This window comes from Cnephaeus nilssonii (assembly GCF_951640355.1).
Source record: "Cnephaeus nilssonii genome assembly, chromosome: X".
Taxonomy (NCBI): domain Eukaryota; kingdom Metazoa; phylum Chordata; class Mammalia; order Chiroptera; family Vespertilionidae; genus Cnephaeus; species Cnephaeus nilssonii.
The window spans coordinates 29,909,435-29,930,462 of NC_137071.1; the positions used below are offsets into that span (position 1 = coordinate 29,909,435).

The 21,028-nt window shown below is 36.9% G+C and overlaps 1 protein-coding gene across 3 annotated transcripts in view; it reads left to right on the top strand.

Annotated features, from left to right (window-relative positions):
- The window catches only part of RPS6KA6 (ribosomal protein S6 kinase A6), a gene marked incomplete at its 5' end in the record, with an annotated part of 215,953 nt that overhangs the window by 34,330 nt on the left and 160,595 nt on the right, over positions 1–21,028 (top strand). For all 3 annotated transcript variants that reach the window (XM_079765685.1, XM_079765686.1, XM_079765687.1), the window contains one exon: positions 16,317–16,376. In XM_079765685.1, the coding sequence (XP_079621811.1) occupies positions 16,317–16,376 (60 nt within the window). The remainder of the gene's footprint in view (positions 1–16,316; positions 16,377–21,028) is intronic.

A 21,028-nucleotide genomic window follows, 5' to 3' on the forward strand; every position in this document is an offset into this window, starting at 1 on the left:
TTTTTTATTACCACTTTAATTTCATCAGTAGTTATCTGCCTATTCAGGTTTTCTGATTCTTCCTGATTAAGTTTTGGAAGATTGTATTTTCCTTGGAATATGTCCGTTTCATCAAGGTTGACCAGTTGGTTGGAATAGAGTTCTTCATAGTATGTTTTTTACAATCCTTTGTATTTCTGAGGGGTCAGTTGTTACTTCACCTCTTTCGTTTCTGACTTTTTTATTTGGGTCCTTTCTCTTTGTTTCTTGGTGCATCTGGATAGATGTTCATCAATCTTGTTTATCCTTTCAAAGAACCAATTCTTTGTTTTATTGATCTAGTATTTTTTTAAATCTCTATGTCATTTATTTATGCTTTGATCTTTATATTTCCTTCCTTCTATTTACTCTGCACTTTTCTTGTTGCTCTCTTTCTAATTCTTTAAGTAGTTAAGTAACTTATTACAAATTTTTTTTTTTTTTTTAGATAGGTTTGTAGTGATATGATTTTCCCTCACAGGATTGCTTTCACTGTGTCCCATAGATTTTGGATTGTTGTGTTTTCATTGTCATTTGTTAGCAAGATGTATTTTTATTTCTTCTTTGATCTCCATCGTAACCCATTCATTGCTTAATAGCATGCTATTAGCCTCCGTGTGTTTGTTTGTTTTTTGTTTTTACTGCAATTGATTTCTAATTTTATGCCATTGTGGTCTGAGAAGATGCTTGATATGACTTCAATCTTCTTGAATTTGTGGAGACTTAGTTTGTGTCCTAACATGGTTTATCTTTCAAAATAATCCATGTGCACTTGAGAAGAATGTATATTTCATAGCTTTGGGGTGAAATGCTCTCAAGATATCAATTAGTTTCATCTGATATAGCGAGTTTTAGAATTGCTCTTTCTTTGTTGAATTTTTTTGTCTAGAACATTTATCCAGTGATGTCAATGGGGTATTAAAATTCCCTACTATGATTGCATTGCTGTTGATCTCTCTAATATTCTTTAGAAGTTTTTTATTGTATTTGAATGCTCCTCTATTGGGTGCATATATGTTTACCAGAGTTATATTCCTATCCCTTTAGTACTAAGGTGGCTTACATTAATTATCACTTGATATGGCCTTCACTTTGAAGTCTATTTTGTCAGATATAAGTATTGCTATCCTAGCTTTTTTTTTTTCATTTCAATTTGCATGAAGAATTTTTCTCATCCCTTTACTTTCACTCTGTGTGAGTCCTTTGGTTCCATGTGATTCTCTTGTAGACAGCATATATATGGGTCATGTTTTCTTATCCAGTTGGCTACCCTATGTCTTTGGATTGGTTATTATTGATAGGTACTTATTTGTTGCCATTTTTATTCTTTATGCCTGTGTTCCTCCCTCTCTTTCTATTTCTTCTTCTTCCAACATCACCTTTAGGATTTACTGCATTGTTGGTTTGATGGTAATAAACTCCTTTAGTCTTTTTTTGTCTGCAAAACTCCTGATTTCAACTACAATTTTGAAAGATTGCCGTGATAGATAGAGTAGTCTTGAATTCAGTCCCTTACTTTTCATTACTTTGTATACTTCATATACTTCATGCCACTCCCTTTCGGCCTGATGTGTTTCTGTTGACAAATCAGATGCTATTCTAATGGGAGATCCATTGTAGATAACTTTCTGTCTCTGTCTTAAACCTTTAAAATTCTTTCTTTGTCTTTAACCTTTACAATTTTAATTATGATGTATCTTAGTGTGGGTCTTTTTGAGTTCATCTTGATTGGGACTCTCTGTGTTTCCTGGACTTGTGTGATTTTTTTCTTCCCCAAGTCAGGGAAGTTTTCTGTCATTATTTGTTCAAATTGGTTTTCTATTACTTGCTCAGCTTTCAGTTTTTCTGGCACCCCTATTATGCAGATGTTGCTTCATTTCATGTTGTCCCGAAGCTCCCTTCAACTGTCCTCCTGCTTTTTAATTATTTTTCCAATTGCTCCTCTGAGTGTTTTTTTTTTAATACCCTGTCTTTCAACTCACAGATTTAGTTCTCAGCTTCTTCTCGTCTAGGTTGAAACCTTCCAGGGTATTCTTTATTGCAGCTATGTCATTCTTCATTTCCTCTCAATTCTTATCCATGCTGGTGTATTTTTTATTCAGCTCCTTAAATTCTCATTGAGTTGTGTGTGATTCTAAGGCAGATGTTTGAGCATCCTTATAACCATTACTTTGAATTCTTTATGTGACAAATTACTTGCCTCCATTTCATTTAATTCCTTTTCTGGCAATTCCCCCTTTTCTTTAATTTGGGGGCTTTTTCTTTGTCTCCCCATTTTTGCTATCTCTTTATATTTGTTTCTATGTCTTAGATCAAACTGCTATGCCACCCAGATTTTTTTTTTTTGTGGTGATCCTGTGTAATAGGTGTTCAGTGGGACCCAGTGGTGCAGTCTCTGAGATCTCCTAACATGGGTGTTCTAAGAAAGTTACGTACTTGAGTTATTTGGCTTCTCCTGATGTAGTTTGGTCTTCAAAGTTATTGTCGCATTCATGGATGGAGTCTCCTTACAGGTTGTCTGGCTATGTGGCTCACCCCCGACCTCATCCTGCAAGGTGTTGTGGATGTGCTCAGGATCCCAGCTCCTATGGCGAGGGTCACCTGTGAGGTCCCATTAGTTTTTGACTCACCCTGTGGTCCTGGAGCCTGTAGCAGAGATGGTGTGTGACTCTGCGATTCACTACGGGATCCTAGAGCCTGTGGCCAGGGTGGCATGTACCTCTGTGATTCACTGAGTGGGGGGGAAGGTCCCAGAACCTACTTACAGGGTCTTGTGTCACTCACTGCAATGGTCCAGGAGCCCATGGGGGTGGTCCCTTGTGAGTTCCTGCTGCCATGGGGCTCACTGAGCGGGTCCGGGGTGGTGTCCAAGGCCAGTCTGGGTGGTGTTGAGTCTAGTACCTCCGTTTCCCCTTTCAAAATGTTGTGTTTCTGTGCTAGAGGCATGCTTGCCTGGCGAGTGCCTGTGGTAGTCACAGGGACTCTTTGTCCAGCACTGCCTGATCTGCCTGCACCTGAGATTCTGTGAGATTTAACTGTCCCTCATCCCCCCCCACACACACACACTATGCATGTCTGCACACTCTTCTTTCACTCCCTTACTCACTTACACTCCCTCCCTCACTCCCATCTTGCCAGCCACCATGTTCTCTTTCTCCTGTTCATATTTTTATACTCCTCCTCCTCTTCCTCTTCATCTTCCTCCTCCTCCTTATTCTTCTTAAAGTATGCCCTTCCATATTTCATGTAATATTGGTTTGGTGGTGATGGCATCCTTTACATTTTCATGTCTGTGAATCTCTTTACATGACCTTTAATTCTGAGTGATAGTTTTGCTGGGTACAGTAATTCTTGCTATTCATCACCTTGAATATTTCTTGCCACTCCCTTCTGGCCTGAAAAGTTTCTGTTGAGAAATTATCTGATAGTCGTATGGGCACTCCTTGTAGGTAACCGACTGTTTCTCTTGCTGCTTTTCAGATTCTCTCTTTGTCTTTAACTGTTGACATTTTAATTATGGTGTGTTTTGGTGTGGGCCTCTTTGAGTTCCTCTTGTTTGGGACTCTCTGTTCTTCCTGGACTTGAGAATCTATTTTTTCACCATATAGGAGAGGTTTTCTATCATTATTTCTTCAAATAGGTTTTCAATATCTTGCTCTCTCTCTTCTCCTTCTGGCACCCCCGTAATGCAAATGTTGGTAGGCTCCTTACACTCTACATATTTTTGTATTATTTTTTCTTTTGTTCTTCTGATTGGGTGCTTTTTGCTTTCTCATATTCCAAATTGTTGATTCATTATCAGAATCCTCTACTCTACTGTTGAATCTCTGTAAATGATTCTTTATTTCAGTTGGTGAATACTTAATTTTTGACTGGTCCTTTTTCACATCTTTGAAATTCTCACTAAGATCCTTGAAAATTTTACTAAGTCCCTTGAAGCTCTCACTAAGATTATTGAGCAACCTTATACCCATTGTTTTGAACTCTGTATCTAGTAGTTTTCTTGCTTCAATTCCATTTAGTTATTTTTTTTTCTGGAGATTTCTTCTGTTCTTTCATTTGTGACATGTTTGTTTGTGTCTACATTTTGGCTGCTTCCCTGTGTTTGTTTCTACATATTAGGTGGAGCTGCTATGTATCCTGGAATTAGTAGAGTGTCCTTTTTTAGGTGGTGTCCTGTAGGGCCCAGTTGTTCAGCCTCCCCATTCACCTGAGCTGGGCACTCTATGTGCACACCTGTGTGGGGTGTGTGCAGTCTTTTTGTAGTTGAGCCTTGATTGCTGTTGGCATCACTGGGAAGAATTTGCCTCTAGGCCAATTGGCTATAAGTACCAGCTGCAACTATTTTAGTTGTAATTTTGATGGGGTTGTGGGACATAGCAATTTCCGGTGTTTATGCCACTATTTTTGTTCCTCTTTGTTTTATTTACTGTTTTTCTACAAGAATTTTTACTACATGGATAAGGAAACTTATTTTTACTAATGAATTGCCTTTAAATTTAAGTCTCTTATGTCTTTGGACTTACTTCACTGATATTACAATAATGAGGTTACTATTGGTTGGTTATCTGAGTTAACAAATCACCTTTTGAGTTGCCTGTGATAGTTCTCAATCCAGTAATGTTTGACTTTTGTATTTCACCTCCAACTTACTGAGGTGTAAGATAATATATGATAGGAAAGATAAATGGCTATTGTAGCAATAGTAGTAACATTTTGAAATTAGCGTTATTCTTATTGTTTTCATCATGAGATTGTCAAGAACCTGGATACCAAGATGAATAATAGCTTATGTGACTCATTTTAACACACACATGTAAGCAGTGCCTGGGAAACATGGGCTTGGCTAGATAACATAGGGCTGACTTAATTTAGTCCTTTTATTTAAACTACTAGAAGCCTGGTGCATGAATTCGTGCACAGGGGGGAGGGACTGCAGGAGGTTGGCCAACTGGGGAAGGCACTGTGGTGGGAGGTAGGCTGGCAGGCCCCAATCAGTCGATCAGGGCCTGCTGGCCACGTGGAGGGACAGGGGGGAAACTGTGGCAGGTTGGCTGGCTGGGGGAGGGACCGCAGGAGGGAGCCCCGAGGAGGGAGCCGGCCCTTGGCCACCTTGGGAAAGGGGCCATGTCTGCTGCCACTCACCCCTGGTTCCTTGTCCCAGCCCAGGCCTGAAGGCCAGAGTGGGGTCGGGAGAGGAGATGACAGGCGTGAAAAGAATGGACGCCGGATGCCGATGCTGCCCTTGGCGTCCTACCACTGTGTGGTTCCCTGCCTCCTCCCCTTCTTTCCTCGCCACCACACTGCCACCACAGTGGGCTGGTGGCCCCCAAGGAAGGGAGAGGAAAGGAGCAAGACAAACCCTTGTGTTAAGGGCTGACTTTCAATAGATGGCAGCAAGGGAGCTGCTCTGCTGCATATGAAACCCTGACCCAGAAGTAGGTCTCTACGAATGGTTTAGTATCAGGGGCCAATGGGGGCGAGCCAGTCAGGGGGAGGGGCCGTGGGAAGTTGGCTGTTGGAGCACACTGACCACCAGGGGGCAGCACCTGCGTTGAGCGTCTACCATCTGGTGGTCAGTGTGCATCATAGCAACTGGTCAAACGGTGGTTCTGGTGGTTTTGTAGTAATGGCCGCTTAGGCATTTATATATATAGATTGGGCTCTATATTGCAGAATGATTATTAAGAGGTATATGATGTGGCTATTTTTATACAAATAACAGCATCTCTGAAAACATAGTGATCTTGAAGTAGGGTATTGATTAGGAGACCCATCCCATTTGAATAAATTTTGTAACTTTAGAGTCATTTCTCTTTAACTTAAGGGAAAGAGAAATGTTATGAAGCCCCAGCAATCTTGAGAAAGAACAAAGTTGGAGGAGTCATGCTTTGCCCTAAACTATAGCACAAAGCCATAGTAATAAAAACAGCATTTTACCAGCACAAAAACAGACATACAGATCAATGTAACAGAATAGACAACCTAGAAATAAACTCATGTCTTTACGGTCAATTTATATTTGAAAAGGAGGAAAACACATACAATGGGATAAAGATGGTCTCTTCAATAAAGGGTGTTGGGAAAATTGGACAGATAAATGCAAAATAATGAAACTAGACCACCAACTTACACTAGACACAAGAATAAACTCAAAATGATTAATTACTTAAATGTTATACTTGAAACCATAAAAATCCTAGAAGAAAACATAGGCAGTAAAGTCTCGGATGTTTCTTGTAGCAATATTTTTTTCTGACATATCTCCTTGAGCAAGGGAAGAAAAGAAAAATATATACAAATTGGACTACATCAAGTTAAAAAGTTTTTGCACAGTAAAGGAAGCCATCAACAAAATGAAAAGACAATCCACTAAATGGGAGAACAATATATCTGATAAGGGGCTCATTTCCAAAACATATAAAGAATTTATATAACTGAACACCGCGAAAAAACATACATTCTAATTAAAAAATGGGCAAAGGTCCTGAATAGACACTTCTCCAAAGAAGACATACAGAAGGCCTATAGACATCTGAAAAGATGTTCAACACCACTAATCATTAGAGAGATGCAATTTAAAACCACAATGCTATATCATCTCATGCCTGTCAGAATGGCTATCATCAATAAATCAACAAACAATAATTGCAAGCGAGGATGTGGAGAAAAAGGAACCCTTGTGTACTGTTGGTGGGACTAAGATTGGTGCAGCCACTGTGGAAACCAGTATGGAGTTATCTTAAAAAATTAAAAATGGAACTACCTTATGATGCAGCTGTTCCACTTCTGAGAATACATCTGAAGAAGCCCAAAACACGAATTTGAAGGGATATATGCACCCCTATGTTCATTGCAGCATTGCTTACAATAGATAAGATTTGGAAGCAGCCCAAGTGCCCATCATTAGATGAGTGGATAAAAAAACTGTGGTACATTTACACAATGGAATACTACCCAGATTTACAAAAGAAGGAAATCTTACCAATTGCAATAGCATGGATGGAACTTGAGAGCACTGTGCTAAGTGAAATAAGCCCATCAGAGAAAGACAAGTACCATATTATTTTACTCATATGTGGATTCTAATGAACAAAATAAATTAACAAACAAAATAGAAACACACACATACAGAACAGACTGACAGCTATCATGGTTGAGGAGCTTTGCAGGTCTGGGTGAAAAAGGTAAAGAAATTAAGCAAAAACAAACAAATAAATAAAAAACCACCACCACCACCACCAACAACAAAAAAAACAGGTGGAGGTTTTCCTAGCCTGTGTGGCTCAGTTGGTTGGAGCATAGTCCTGTATATCAAAAGCTTGAGGGTTTGATCCTTGGTCTGGGCAAGTATGGAAGGCAACCAGTAGGAGTTCTTTCACATCAATGTTTCTCTCTCTTGCTTGCTCTCCAGTCTCTTCTCTCTGAAATCCATGAGCATATCCTATGGTGAGGATTATAAAATAGGGAGGGAGAGGTAGAATAGGGTATAAGGAAGATAATTGATGATGGAAGGAGACTTGATTTGTGAAAACACAATACAATATACAGATGCTGAAACCTATGTAATTTTATTAACCAGTGTCACCTCAATAAATTCAATAAAAGTCATAATTATTTTAGTATTTATATTAGATTCTACAGTTCAAAAAAAGCAATGTGCTTGACTTTCTTTGTATTAAATCCCTGTAACATTATGGCACATTCAAAATATTGTTAGTTATTGAGCTATTATTCCAGTTCTAAAAATTGAACTAAGTATTTTTTTCTTAAAATATATTTTTGTTAATTTCAGAGAGGAAAGAAGGAAGAGGGAGAGAGAGATAGAAACATCAATGATGAGAGAGAATCATAAATCAGCTGCCTCCTGCACACCCCCTATTGGGGATCGAACCCACAACCCTGGCATGTGCCTGGACTGGGAATTGAACCATGTTTCATAGGTGCCTTGACTGGGAATTGAACCTGTTTCATAGGTCAACACTCAACCACTGAGCCATGCTGGCTGGGCTGAACTAACTATTCATACTCATTAGTCTCTTAGGATTAACAGCTTCTAAAATCTAATGCACTGTTCTTCCTGCCTTCAGGTAGGTGCATTTCACAAGTTCTGCCAATAAAGTTATTAACTTCAAAAAGCATGAAAAATTAGACTTTATTATGTTGGCCTGCCTACCTGGTTGCCCCAAACTGCCCCCTCCATCTGCCTGATTGTCCCTCACTGCCTCTGTATGCCGGCCTGATCACCCCTAACTGCCCCCCCTGCCGGCCAGGTCACCCCTTACTGCCCCCCCTGCCGGCCTGGTTGCCCCCAACTGCCCCCCTCTGCTGGCCTGGTCACCCCCACTGCCTCCCCCACCAGCCTAGTCACCTCTCACTGCCCCCCCTTGCCGGCCTAAATGCCCCCAACTGCCCCCCCTGCCAGTCTGGTCGCCCCCAACTGCACCTCCTCCCCCACCATCCTGGTCGCCCCTAACTGCCCCCCCCCCCGCCAACCTGGTCGCCTCTTACTGCTCCCCCTGCCGGCCTGGTCACCCCCAACTTCCCCCCTCTGCCAGTCTGGTTGCCCCCAACTGCCCCCCTGCCTGCCTGGTCACACCTCACAGCCCCCCCACTGGCCTGGTCGCCCCACGCAGCCTGCTGTTCAGTCATTTGGTCATCCCTCACTAACCCCCCTGCCAGCCTGGTTGTAGGCAGCCATCTTGAGAGGGTGTGAGGGTTAATTTTCATATTACCTATTTATTATATAGGATAGTCTAATTCATTTATTTTGACTTTCCTTTCCTTGCCTTTGGGGTCAAATTTATATAATCTTCTCTAAGACCAAGGTCCATAAGTTTAGTACCTATGTTCTCTTCCATGTAATTTATTGTTTTAGATCTTATATTTAAGTCTTTGATCCATCTTGAATTAATTCTTGTATAATTGGGACAGACTATAATCTAGTTTCATTCTTTTGTATGTGGCTTTTCATTCTTCCCTGCATGATTTATTAAAAAGGCTTTCTTTTCTCCATTATATGTCTTTGGCTCTACTGGGCATTCAGTTCTGCTCCATTGGTCTGTGTGTTGTTTTTCTGTCGATACCATACTGTTTTGATTATGGTTGCTCTGTAATATAATTTGAAGTCAGGTAGTATGACACCTCTGGTTTTGTTTTTTTTGTGCAGGATTGCTTTGGCTTTTAGCAGCCTTTTTTGGTTCCATAGAAATCTGATGGTTTTTGGTGTTGTTATTTGTTGTTCTATTTCTTTAGAAACAGTCATTGGAATTTTATTGGGGATTTCATTTAATCATTATCTACTATGTTGATTCTTCCAACCCATGAACACAGATTATCTTTTCATTTCACTGTATCTCTCTCTCTCTCTCTCTCTCTCTCTCTCTCTCTCTCTCTCTCCCTCACCCAAGGATATCTTTCCATTGTTTTTTTGTTTTTTAGAGAGAGTAGAAGAGAGAGGGAGAGACAGCGAGAAACATCGATGTGAGAGAAACACATTGATTAGTTGCCTCCTACATATACCCTGACCAGGGCCTGGCCTGGGGAAGAGCCTGCAACTGAAGTATGTGCCCTTGACCGGAATTGAACCCAGGACCCTTTGGTCTACAGGCTCTATGCACTGAGCCAAACTGTCTAGGACTTTCTATCTCTTTTAATAATACTTTGTAGTTTTCCGTATATAGGTCCTTCACTTACTTTGTTAAGTGTATTATTAAGTATTTTATTATTTATGTTGCAATTGCCAAAATAATTTATTTTTTCATTTCTTTTTCTGAATTTTCGTTGTTAGCATATAGGAAAACAGTGGATTTTTGTACATTGATTTTGTATCTTGAAAGTTTACTACTTGTTATTTGCTTCTAATAGTTTTTATTTTTATTTTTGGTGGAGACTTTAGGGTTTTCTATATATAGTACTATGTCATCTGCAAGGAGTTATAGTTTTACTTCTTCATTTCCAATCCGGATGCCTTTTATGTCTTTTTCTTGCCTGATTTCTCTGGCTAGGACATCCAGAACTATGTTGAATAAGAGTGGTGAAAGTGGGCATACTGTTTTTGGTAGCAGTTGTATGTGACATTTTACATTGCCAACAACAGTGTGTAAAGGTTCCAGTTTCTCCAGTCCTCACATGTGGTAGAATTATTTGAAAAGCAAGTCCCAGGATATGCTGTAGGCTAGTATACATTGAATTTATACTTTATCTTCTGCTGAATTTATAGCAACAAATCTGCATCGTTGATAATTCATGTCCAAAGGGTAGCTCAATATCTCTGATTGTTAAAGGACCATGATATTATGTTCTCTATGCTGTGCTTATTGAGTTAGTAATTGATTTTTTCAGAAAGCAGGATAAAAGATGAAAATATAACAGCTCAATCTTAAGTTAATTAAAACCAAAATTAATTGGGTAGTCCTATTATACTTTATTTAACAGAAAATTTGCTCTATTTGATTATTTTTCCTAGTTCATTTACTGGTATGTAAGTTTAGTTTTATGTCTACCAAATGAGAACAAAGACATGGTTTTAATAAGAAAATATATATTCTAAAAGTATTAAACTATATATATATATTTTTTTTACAAAGTTCATTTTAGAAGATAATTTAAAATCACACTTTTGTTCAGTAGTAATGATTGTATTAATTACCCATTGTTTCATAACAAATTATCAAAAATTTAGCAGCTTACTCCAACACATTTATTATTTCACAGTTATTATGAGTCAGGACTTCAGGCATTGCTCAACTAGATATTCTTCTTAGGGCCCCATAAACTGTAATCAAAGTTTCAGCTCTCCTACATTTATATCTGGAGGCCTGACTGGATAAAAATCTACTTCTAAAATTCCTCAGACTCTTGGAAGAATTCCTTTTCTTGTGGTTGTAGTACTGAGGACCCTGGCTTCTTGCTGGTTATTAACTGGAGGCTGCTCTCAGTGCCTATAGGCTGCCATGCTATGTGGGCTTCTTCAGCCACTTCAATCAAGCTAGTAAAGAGTATCTCTTGAGTCTTATATGACACTAGAGGCCTAGTGCATGAATTCGTGCACCAGTGGGGTCCCTCAGCCTGGCCTGTGGCTCTCCAACATTCTCCAAGGAGTCCTGGATTGTGAGAGGGTGCAGGCCAGGCCAAGGGACCCCACCTGTGCACAGTCGGGGCTGGGGAGGGACACGAGAGGTTGGCCAGCCAGGGAGGGACTGTGGGAGGTCTCCAGGGTGTGTCTGGCCCATCTTTCTCAGTCCCGATTGGCCTGACCCCAGCAGCAAGCTAGCTTACTGGTCAGATCATCTGCCCCCTGGTGGTCAATGCATGTCATTAAGCAAACCGTTGAGCAGCCTTAGCATATCATTAGTATATTACGCTTTGATTGGTTGAACAGACGACTGGATGACTGGACAGTTAGCATATTAGGCTTTTATTATATAGGATAACATAGAAATGAAATCCTATCACCTTTTCAATATTCTGTTTATTGGAAGCAAGACACAGGTGCAGTCCACACTCAAAGATATGAGGACTATGCAAGGGCATAAGCAGCAAGAGATGAGGATTATGCAGGCCCATTATAGAATTTGTCTGTTTTATTGGTAAACTGGCAGGATTCTTTCACTTTGTCATGGGCTTAATTCAATGTATGCACATAAACCTTTATTCTAGGTAGATGTGAACCTACCTGTAAGTTTAGATCTACTGTAATTTGCTGTAGTTATTTAAAGGAAGTGAAAAAATAGAGGAACTCTTCTTTCCATATCGGTCAGTGGCTAACTTGTGAAGCTCATTTGAGAGGAAAATTTTTCTCTAGATGTGAACTTCTTAAACATTTTTAACATTCGGGACTTTATAAATATAGTGCTTTTGTTTACTAAGTGGAATTTGGGAATCCTGGAGACTGCTTGAAAGTTTATAATACTACCATATTTGTTGTGAGGGTTTGTGTCTTATGTGTATGTTTTGTTAATAATTTATGTCACCCATATTTCTCCTCACTGTGTACCTTGTTCTTATTTATCTCTTTACTTCCTTCTTCAGTATATCTTTCAGCACCAAGCTATGAGCTCTGTTAATTGATCTCAAGTTTAATATAGAGGAACAGGTGTATGCTTAATAGCATTACTGTGGCCAGATAACAACCTTTTTATAAAACTGTATGTACTTATATGTTCATTTTTCATACCACCTCCTTTTTTAAGGATATAAGGGGAAAATATATTTTTCTCAGTTCAGTTTTCTGCATTGAGCTGCTTTTGTCATTAATAGTAAGAAAATGACAGGTTTGAGATGACCCATGTGATTTTCTGAGATCAGGTGAGTATAGCCACTCATTTTAGTATTTCTATTTGTCAAGAATCTATTAAAGTGATCTATTTTGTTATTTTCTGAGAGGGTGAAAATAATTTTAAAGAATTCTTCACTAGAAGAGTCTTTTAACTTGGGTTTTGGAGTATCTGAGTCAATTATTGCTACCTTTATAACTGTTCATAAGCTTTCCAGAGTCTTCTATAGGAAATAATTTCCCCTATTTGGCACTTAATTGGGGAAATCAGCATGTCTGTTTTTCTATTCAAATTACAAATGTTACTTTTGAAATAAATGTTTAATGTCCCATAGAATTCTGAAAATATCTTTGTTTTCATACAGGTAAAAATTATTTATATTTTAGTAAATATCAGTGAATACTGAGGTCCTCTATAGGAATGAGTATTATAATGACAACCTGGCACCTTATTAAATGTAGTTGAGGTGGGAATAATGGAATGTCTGTTTTTAAAGGCTATTTCTATAGATTGAAATGATTTTTAGGATACAGTGATCTATTTGGCTCATTTAGAATCATTTTATTTCTAGTTCCTTCAGACCCACAGTTTATGATAAGTTGGTCATAAGATAGTATTAATGGGAAGTGACAAGTAACTAAGGTAACAGGAAAACAATATTATATTTTTCTATGGGTCTTCCTGAGAGTCATTTTGTAGTGACATGTCAATGATCAGAATTCTATGTTAATATTGGTTTGTGGACTGTTTTATTTATTGTACTTTTCCTGTATGTTAATGATAAATCCATCACAGTTTTTTTTATCCCCCAGTCTATCTGTGCTTTTTAGGTAAGTTGGTAGATGGTGCTATCTATGTATTGAAATTGGGAACCCTGGAGGAAAGCATATGCTTGTGTGTGTGTGTGTGTGTGTGTGTGTGTGTGTGTGTATGTGTTTGAGGGGGTAACAAATTCCTTTTTGTATTGGTTACTTTTTGAGAGACATGTGAGATAAGCAAGTGGAAATGTCAATTAGGCAGTTGGATATATGGGTCAAGAGCTCAGAAGCGTAGTCTCAGTAAATGTGAGTCATGTTGGTAAATTAGCTGTCTGGAAAAAGAATGTGGAATGAGATGAGAAGGAGACCAAAATCCATTTCCTGAGGATTTAAAATATTTTAAAGATATTTAAAAAGAGCAAAGAAATTAGAGTAAAAGAAAATGAAAGTATGTTATCACAGAAGCCAAAGACTCAAATAGGAGCGATTGGTCAACTGTGGCTTGATACAGCAAGATCAAGTAAGATAAGGACTGATGGATTAATTAGCAAAATAGACATTATTGGTCACTTTATTTAGTCCTCATTCAGTTTTTTAGAAGAAAGATGCTACTCAAATAATGCTGGGTATCATAATTTACTTCTTAATACGTTTATATTAAAACTTACATATAGTGAAATCTCTATTTTTCATGTTAGACAGATGCCTAGAGTTGTGTAACCACCACCATAATAATCAAGATACAGAATAGTCCCCACCAAATTCCCATTGCTTCATCTTTGTAGTGCACCCATACCCCTAGGCCTAACAACCTCTGGCAACTGCTAATCTCTTCTCCATAATTTATAATTTTACCTTTTCCAAAATGACATATAAGTGGAATCATAGAGTATGTGGTCTTTTCAGACTGTCTTATTTTCATTTATAATAATGTATTTGAGATTCATTTGTTTAATGTATCAATAGATCATTTCTTTTAATTGCTGAATAGTATTCTCTTTCTTCTACCCCTTCCCCTAGAAATCATTGATGTGAAAAATTTTCATATAGTTTTGAATTTTTCAGTGTCATGTACTTGTTTTCTTACAATATTTAGCCTTTTAAGACTAAATTCCTTCAGTTAGCCAAATGCATTTAAGATTTATCCATTTTGTTACAAGCATCAAAAGTCCTTTCCTTTTTATTGATGAATGTTTTTCTATTTATCTACTTATCAGTTGAAGGACATCTGGAATGTTTCCAGTTTTTGATATTTATGAACATAGCTGCTATACACATTCATGTATAGTTTTTTGTGTTAACATAAATTTATATTTATCTCAGGTAAATATTCTTCCATGGTTTTCTAACCTCTATGATTTCTCATGAGAAATCAGTAGTTATTTAATTTGATATTTATGTAATATGTTGTTTCTCTCTCACTGATTTCAAGATTTTTCCTCTTTTTCCTTTTGGTTTAGAGTTTATTAAGCTATGTCTTGGGGTGGCTTTCTTTAATTATATTCTTCTTGGTGTTCATTGAGCTTCTTTAAACTGTAAATTTATACATTTCACCAAATTTTGGAAACTCATTCATTTTTTAAAATCAGCTTTAATGAAACACAATTTATATAACCATACAGTTGTTGGAACTAAGACTCCTATCTCTTCATACATATAATTAGGGGATCTCCTTCTCCCATTTTAACCTCCCCATAATTTCTTCTACGGATCCTCCAGTTACCATGGGTCCTTTATCATTGTTCCTCTGACCAGAAATGTGAGTTTCTCTCAGGGTCTTAGCATCTCATGCTGTCACACAACTCTGAACTTTTGGGGCTACCCTTGGAGTGAAGTGAAAGAGAGGATAAAACAGTAACAGTGATTATCTCCATACTTTTCTCATTATACAGGCCTCTTTTTTTTTGGTTCCTCTGACTAGAGATATGTAGGTCTTCTCTTGATTGAGGCTTGCCTTGTAGCAGGACTGGGAGTCAAAAGAAAAGTGGGGAAAAAAGAAAATTTGGGATTCATATGCTCACCTGCTCAAAAGTGCATCTTTCCTTGGTCTTCTGTTCAGAAAGTGGAATTTCTCTTGGAAATTTTGCTTATTCTCACTGTAGAGTGCCGTGAATCAGTCTCTCTTTGGATCAAAGTCAGGAGATAAAGGTGGAAAATAAACTCAGGTAACTCACTACACTATGGTTATTCTTCAAATTTTGGTCTTCCTCCTTAAACTGCTTGTTATTGCTTAATTTTCAGAGTACTTAGGTTTTTTTTGTCTAAAGGCTTCAGTTTATAATCATAGGAGAGATAGGTTTATTCCATTGTGGCTGTCACCAAAGGTTATTTACTTTCCTATTTTTATTTTTTACTTTTCTGTGGACTCATAAATAGGAATTGGTGAAATTTATTTTTTTCTAGATCATCATCCTATTGCTTAATTTTCAAACATCTTAGATTGGTGGTTGATAGACTTTTTCTGTAAAGTGCCAAGTAGTAAATACTACTATTTCAGACTTTGCATGCATAGGGCTCTGTCAGCTGTTCAACTCTGCTGTTGCATTGAGGAAGCAGCCATAGATAATATGGAAACAAATGGATGTGTCTGCGTTCCAGTAAACATTTTATTTACAAAACAGATAGCGGGCCACATTTGGCCTATGGGCTAGTGTTTGAGGATTCTTGATCTTAGCCCTCTACACTTACTCTTTCTTGAAGTAATGTTTGAAGAGTAAATATTATTATCTACTGAGCTTTGTATGTTAAAATAACTTTTCCCATAGCCACTTACATTTTACTTCTACAGTTTATTCTTCTATAGAGTAACTTAAATGTTAATAGAATTGAATTAAAGGAAAGGGATTCACAGCAGTGTAATTAATTAAACCTCTTTCCATCCTAACTTGCTTTGAATATATTCACACAATAAATTTCTTCTGTAGCATTTTACCCCTGTCTCATAAATATTTGGTTGGGGACTGTCTTAATGAGAGTACATGTCATATGTTTAGTTTATGTTCATTCATCATAGCAAGGCTCTAACCAATATGAAATGAAACATATAGCACTGAAATTTAAGGATTCTCAATGACAATATGGAAACTATATTAATAATGCTTTTTTTTCCTAATTACCTTCTATTTGTCTTTTGTCCTTTTGTGTTTCAGTAAGTGTGGCTCTTGTTTGATTGTGAAGGAAAATGCCTAGGGTTAGATTTTTTTACAATTATTACTCTTGTTCTAGTATGCTTGAACTTAAGTTTTTGAACAATATTTTGCAGGTAAATCATCTTAAAGTGATTGATGATCCAATGGAAGAGGGAGAAGCAGATTCTTGCCAAGTAAGTACTCATGTTAACTTACTAAGCTACATTTCAGAATTAAAGGAAAGAATAATGGGAAACGAGAAAATCTTTTGTCAATTAAAGAAGTTTATTCAGGTACATTAATAATAAACAAATCCAATTATTAACAAAATAATAGCAGGTCAAAATATAAGACACATTTTCCTGTCAGAAACTCTTGTACATGAAATTTGTATTTTTATTTTTTAGAGAGAGGAAAGGAGAGGAAGGGAGATAGAGACATATTGATGTGAGAGAGAAACATTGATCAACTGCCTCTTGCAATCACCTACCGAAGATTGAGACCTCAATCTGGGCATGTGCCCTGATCGGGAATCAAACCCACCACCTTTCGGTGTATGGGATGATGCCCAACTAACAGTGCCATACTGGCCAGGGCTATAAATGAATTTTTAAGACAACTTTACTGAGGTATAATTTACATGCCATGAAATTTTAAGTGTAATGGGTGAAATTTTTACTTGCCAGTATATGAGTAACTACATTACTAAAATACATAATCCTCTGAATTACATTTTAACTCATCTGTGGACTCTAAAGAAATAAAACAAATGAACAAACAAAACAAAAACAGACTCATAGAAACAGATCAAACTGATATTTGCCAGAGGGGAATGGGTAGGAAGATGGGTGAAAAGGGTGAAGGTAATATAGTCAGTAATATTGTAATAAGTTTGCCATGTGACAGATGATTATTAAATTCAGTGAGGTGGTAATCACATTGTAAGGTATATAAATATTGAGTCATTATATTATACACCTGAAACTAATATGATATTGTATACCAACTATACTTACATAGAGGAAATACAACGAAAAGTGTAAAAAAACACAAAATAAGATTGTATTCAACTTTAGGGTAGAAAGGAAATGTAATATGGAAATATTTAACTACAAGGAAAACCTGAGGTCATTTAAAATTTATTGCTAGCTTTCAAAAAGGATAATATCTAAATTATTTTGGAAATTCCTAACTAGTTTTAAAGAATGCATAACTATTAGGTTATTCTATGCAAGGCCTATATACTAGTCTCTCATGTTACAAGATATAGTTTTACAGAAGAGTGATCTTAAGATTTTAGGGAGGGTCTGACTAAAGTAGCTATCTCTGTTTGTGTTGTTATTTTATAATTTTCATTTTTGTGGATACATTTGTAGAATTATAGTTTTTTTTAAGCTGGAAGGAACCTCAGATATAATATTTAAAAATACTTTACTGTTGTAAGTATTACATATGTCTCCTTTTCCCCTTGATGACCTCTTCCTGCCTGCTCCTGCCCCCCAGCATATACCCTCACGCCCCTACTGTCTGTTTCCATTGGTTATGCTTATATGCATGTATACAAGTCATTTGGTTGATCTCTTACCCACCCTCTAATCCTCCCCTGACTTCCCTCTGAAGTTTGACGGTCTGTTCGATGCTTCTCTGTCTCTGGATTTATTTTTTATTCATCAGTTTATGTTATTCATTATATTCCACAAATGAGTGAGATCATGTGGTATTTATCTTTCTAGATAAATATTTATCATCTAGAGTTTTATCTATAAATCACATGGACTAAAAGTCATAGTAATATTTATGTTTCTAGATTATAACAGATTAGAGTGCAAGGAAATACAAAAGGCAGTTGGGAAGGGTGTATGTCAATATTAATAAATTAACAGGGAAATACCATGTCCCATACCACAGTAGGAAAGAAAAACATGTACATGAGTATGTATATATACATGTGTAACCAACATGAACACAGGGTTATTGTTAAATATTTACCTGTGTAGCCGAAGCCGGTTTGGCTCAGTGGATGGAGCGTCGGTCTGCAGACTGAAAGGTCCCAGGTTCGATTCCAGTCAAGGGCATGTACATTGGTTGCGGGCACATCCCCAGTAGGGGGTGTGCAAGAGGCAGCTGATCGATGTTTCTCTCTCATCGATGTTTCTAGCTTTCTATCCCTCTCCCTTCCTTTCTGTAAAAAAATCAATAAAATATATTAAAAAATATTTACCTGTGTAAATACCTTTCTAATTGATACATACATATAATTTTAATAAAAGATGAATCAGGAAGTATGTCTTTTTACAATTTTAATTGTAAAATTAAAATTCATGCTAGATGCTAATATGAGTTACATTAGGCAATCACCTTCAGTTGCTAAAAAGGGGTGTCAAGTTTTGATTTAATTTGTGGCCTGAGTTATTTGAACTTAAAACATCATTCTTTCGCTGTACTTTTGAATTAGTGTTTTGAGTTTTTTCGGGTGTATACCCAGAAGTGGAATCCCTGGGTCATAAGGCAGTTCATTTTTAATTTTCTGAGAAGCATCCATACTGTTTTCCATAAAAGCTGTGGTACATATATACAATGGAATAATACTCAGGCATAAAAAATAATGAAATCTTACCATTTGTGACAGCATGGATGGACCTAGAGAGTATTATACTAAGTGAAATAAGTTAGAAAGAGTAAGAAAAATACCGGAAGAGCAAAATAAATGAACAAACAAGATAGAAACTGAGTTATAGAGACTGAGATTAGACTGATGGTGGCCAAGGTGAGGGTTGGTAGGCTGGGTAAAAAGGTGAAAGGATTAAGAAGTACAAATTGGTAGTTGCAAAATAGTCACAGTCATGAAAAGTACAGCATAGGGAATATAGTCAATAATATTTCAATAACTATGTATATTGAAGGTATACACTTGAAATATTAAGGGGACTTCTTTGTAAAGTATATGATTGTCTAACCACTATCTGTACACCTGAAACTAATAAAAATAATGTTGTCTATAAACTGTATTTGAAAAATTAAAATAAAACAATACTTTCACTGTGTCAGGTACTTGTGACAGTTAAATGATATGGGTTCTAAGAAAAACTAACCATATAATTTTATCATTCTTTTGTCTCATGTTTTCATATATAGGATTGCTTTGATTGTGGTTGCTTATTCAAATGTAATTCTGGCAGCTATGTGTTTTTGTGGTTGTCTTTGTTTTAAATAATAGAGGATTATAGAAACTGCTTTAAACAGTGTTCTTTAAATTTGGACTTTAGTTATTGCATATGAGGCCTAATGTTTTGCAATTGACAACCAGTTCCCTCCATCTCAATTTTTGTAGCTTTAGACTTTCATGGCCATTTGCTTTGTTTTCTTCAGTTAAACAAACAAAATTATATAAAATGCTTCCGAAATTACATGTATATCTATCACACAATGCTGAATTATTATTCAGATAATTTTAATACGTTAAGATTTGTTATGAGAATTTATTCCACTTTTCTAGAAAGCCCTCAATTTGGGAAGTACTAAGTAACAGGTCATTAATGAAAGATATCTGATATCATATTTTACCACCTGGTCCTCTATTGCTCCCAATAATGTCTATGTTAAAAAATATGTTAAGATTTTTCTTTAGTAGATGACTGGTAAGAGTTAATTATTTATGTTGTTAAAACAAGAATAGATGTATTCTATTTTGTTAGTTTATTGTCCATTTATATTTACTTTTAAAGTTTGTATGGAATGGTTGTTATGCCTGTAAATAAAATACATATTTTTAATACTAACAATATTTTAGGAATTTTAAAAGAAGGTTAATTTAACCATTAGATTTTTGGTTGATTCCATTAGCACAAAGACAACAATATGTTAAGTCTCTAAATTGATTTATATCTGTATTACCCAGATATGTAAATGTTACATTTACCTGAAAATGTACCTTAAAAAACTTATTTCCTGTTATTTTAAGTCCTATGCTTATAATTTTAGAAGGCATTCTTGACATGTGTCTCTTATGTCCCCCTGGTGGTCAGTGCACTCCCACAGGGGAAGCCCTGCTCAGCCAGAAGCCTGGCAAGTGCAGCAGTGGTGGCAGTGGCAGGAGCACTAAGGATGTCCTTCAGAGAGCAGGCCTAAGTGGTCAGTCGGACATCCCCTGAGGGCTCCTGGACTGTGAAAGGGTGCAGGCCTGACTGAGGGGACCCCCCCCCCCAGTGCAAGAATTTCATGCACCAGGCCTCTAGTACATCAATAATTACCCTAAATGTAAATGGACTAAGTTCACCAATAAAAAGGCACAGAGTAAAAGATTGGATCAAAAAACAAAACAAAACCATATGCTGCCTTTGGGAAACACATCTAAGCTGAAAAAAACTAAGTTAGTCTTAAAGTCAAAGGGTAGAAAATGATTCTACAAGCAAATGGCATCCACAGAAAAGCATGTGTAGCCATACTCATATCTCATAAAACAGATTTCAAAATAACAAATATAGCAAGAAACAAAGATGGGTATTTTGTAATGATATATTAATACTTCTTAATATATATGCATCCAATCATGGAGCACCTATAGTATAAAGCAACTACTCACAGAACTAAAGGGATAATCAGACAAAAACACAGTCATAATTGGGAATCTACATACCCCATTGACAGCTCTAGATAGACCATCCAAACAGAAAATCAATAAAGAAATATTGGACTTAAATGACACATTGGTCCAAGTGGACATAATTGACATTTACAGAGCCTTTCATCCCAGAACATCAGATGATACATTCTTCTCCAGTGCACATGGAACACTCTCAAGGTTAGACCATATATTGGGTCACTAAACTAGTCTCAACAAACTTAA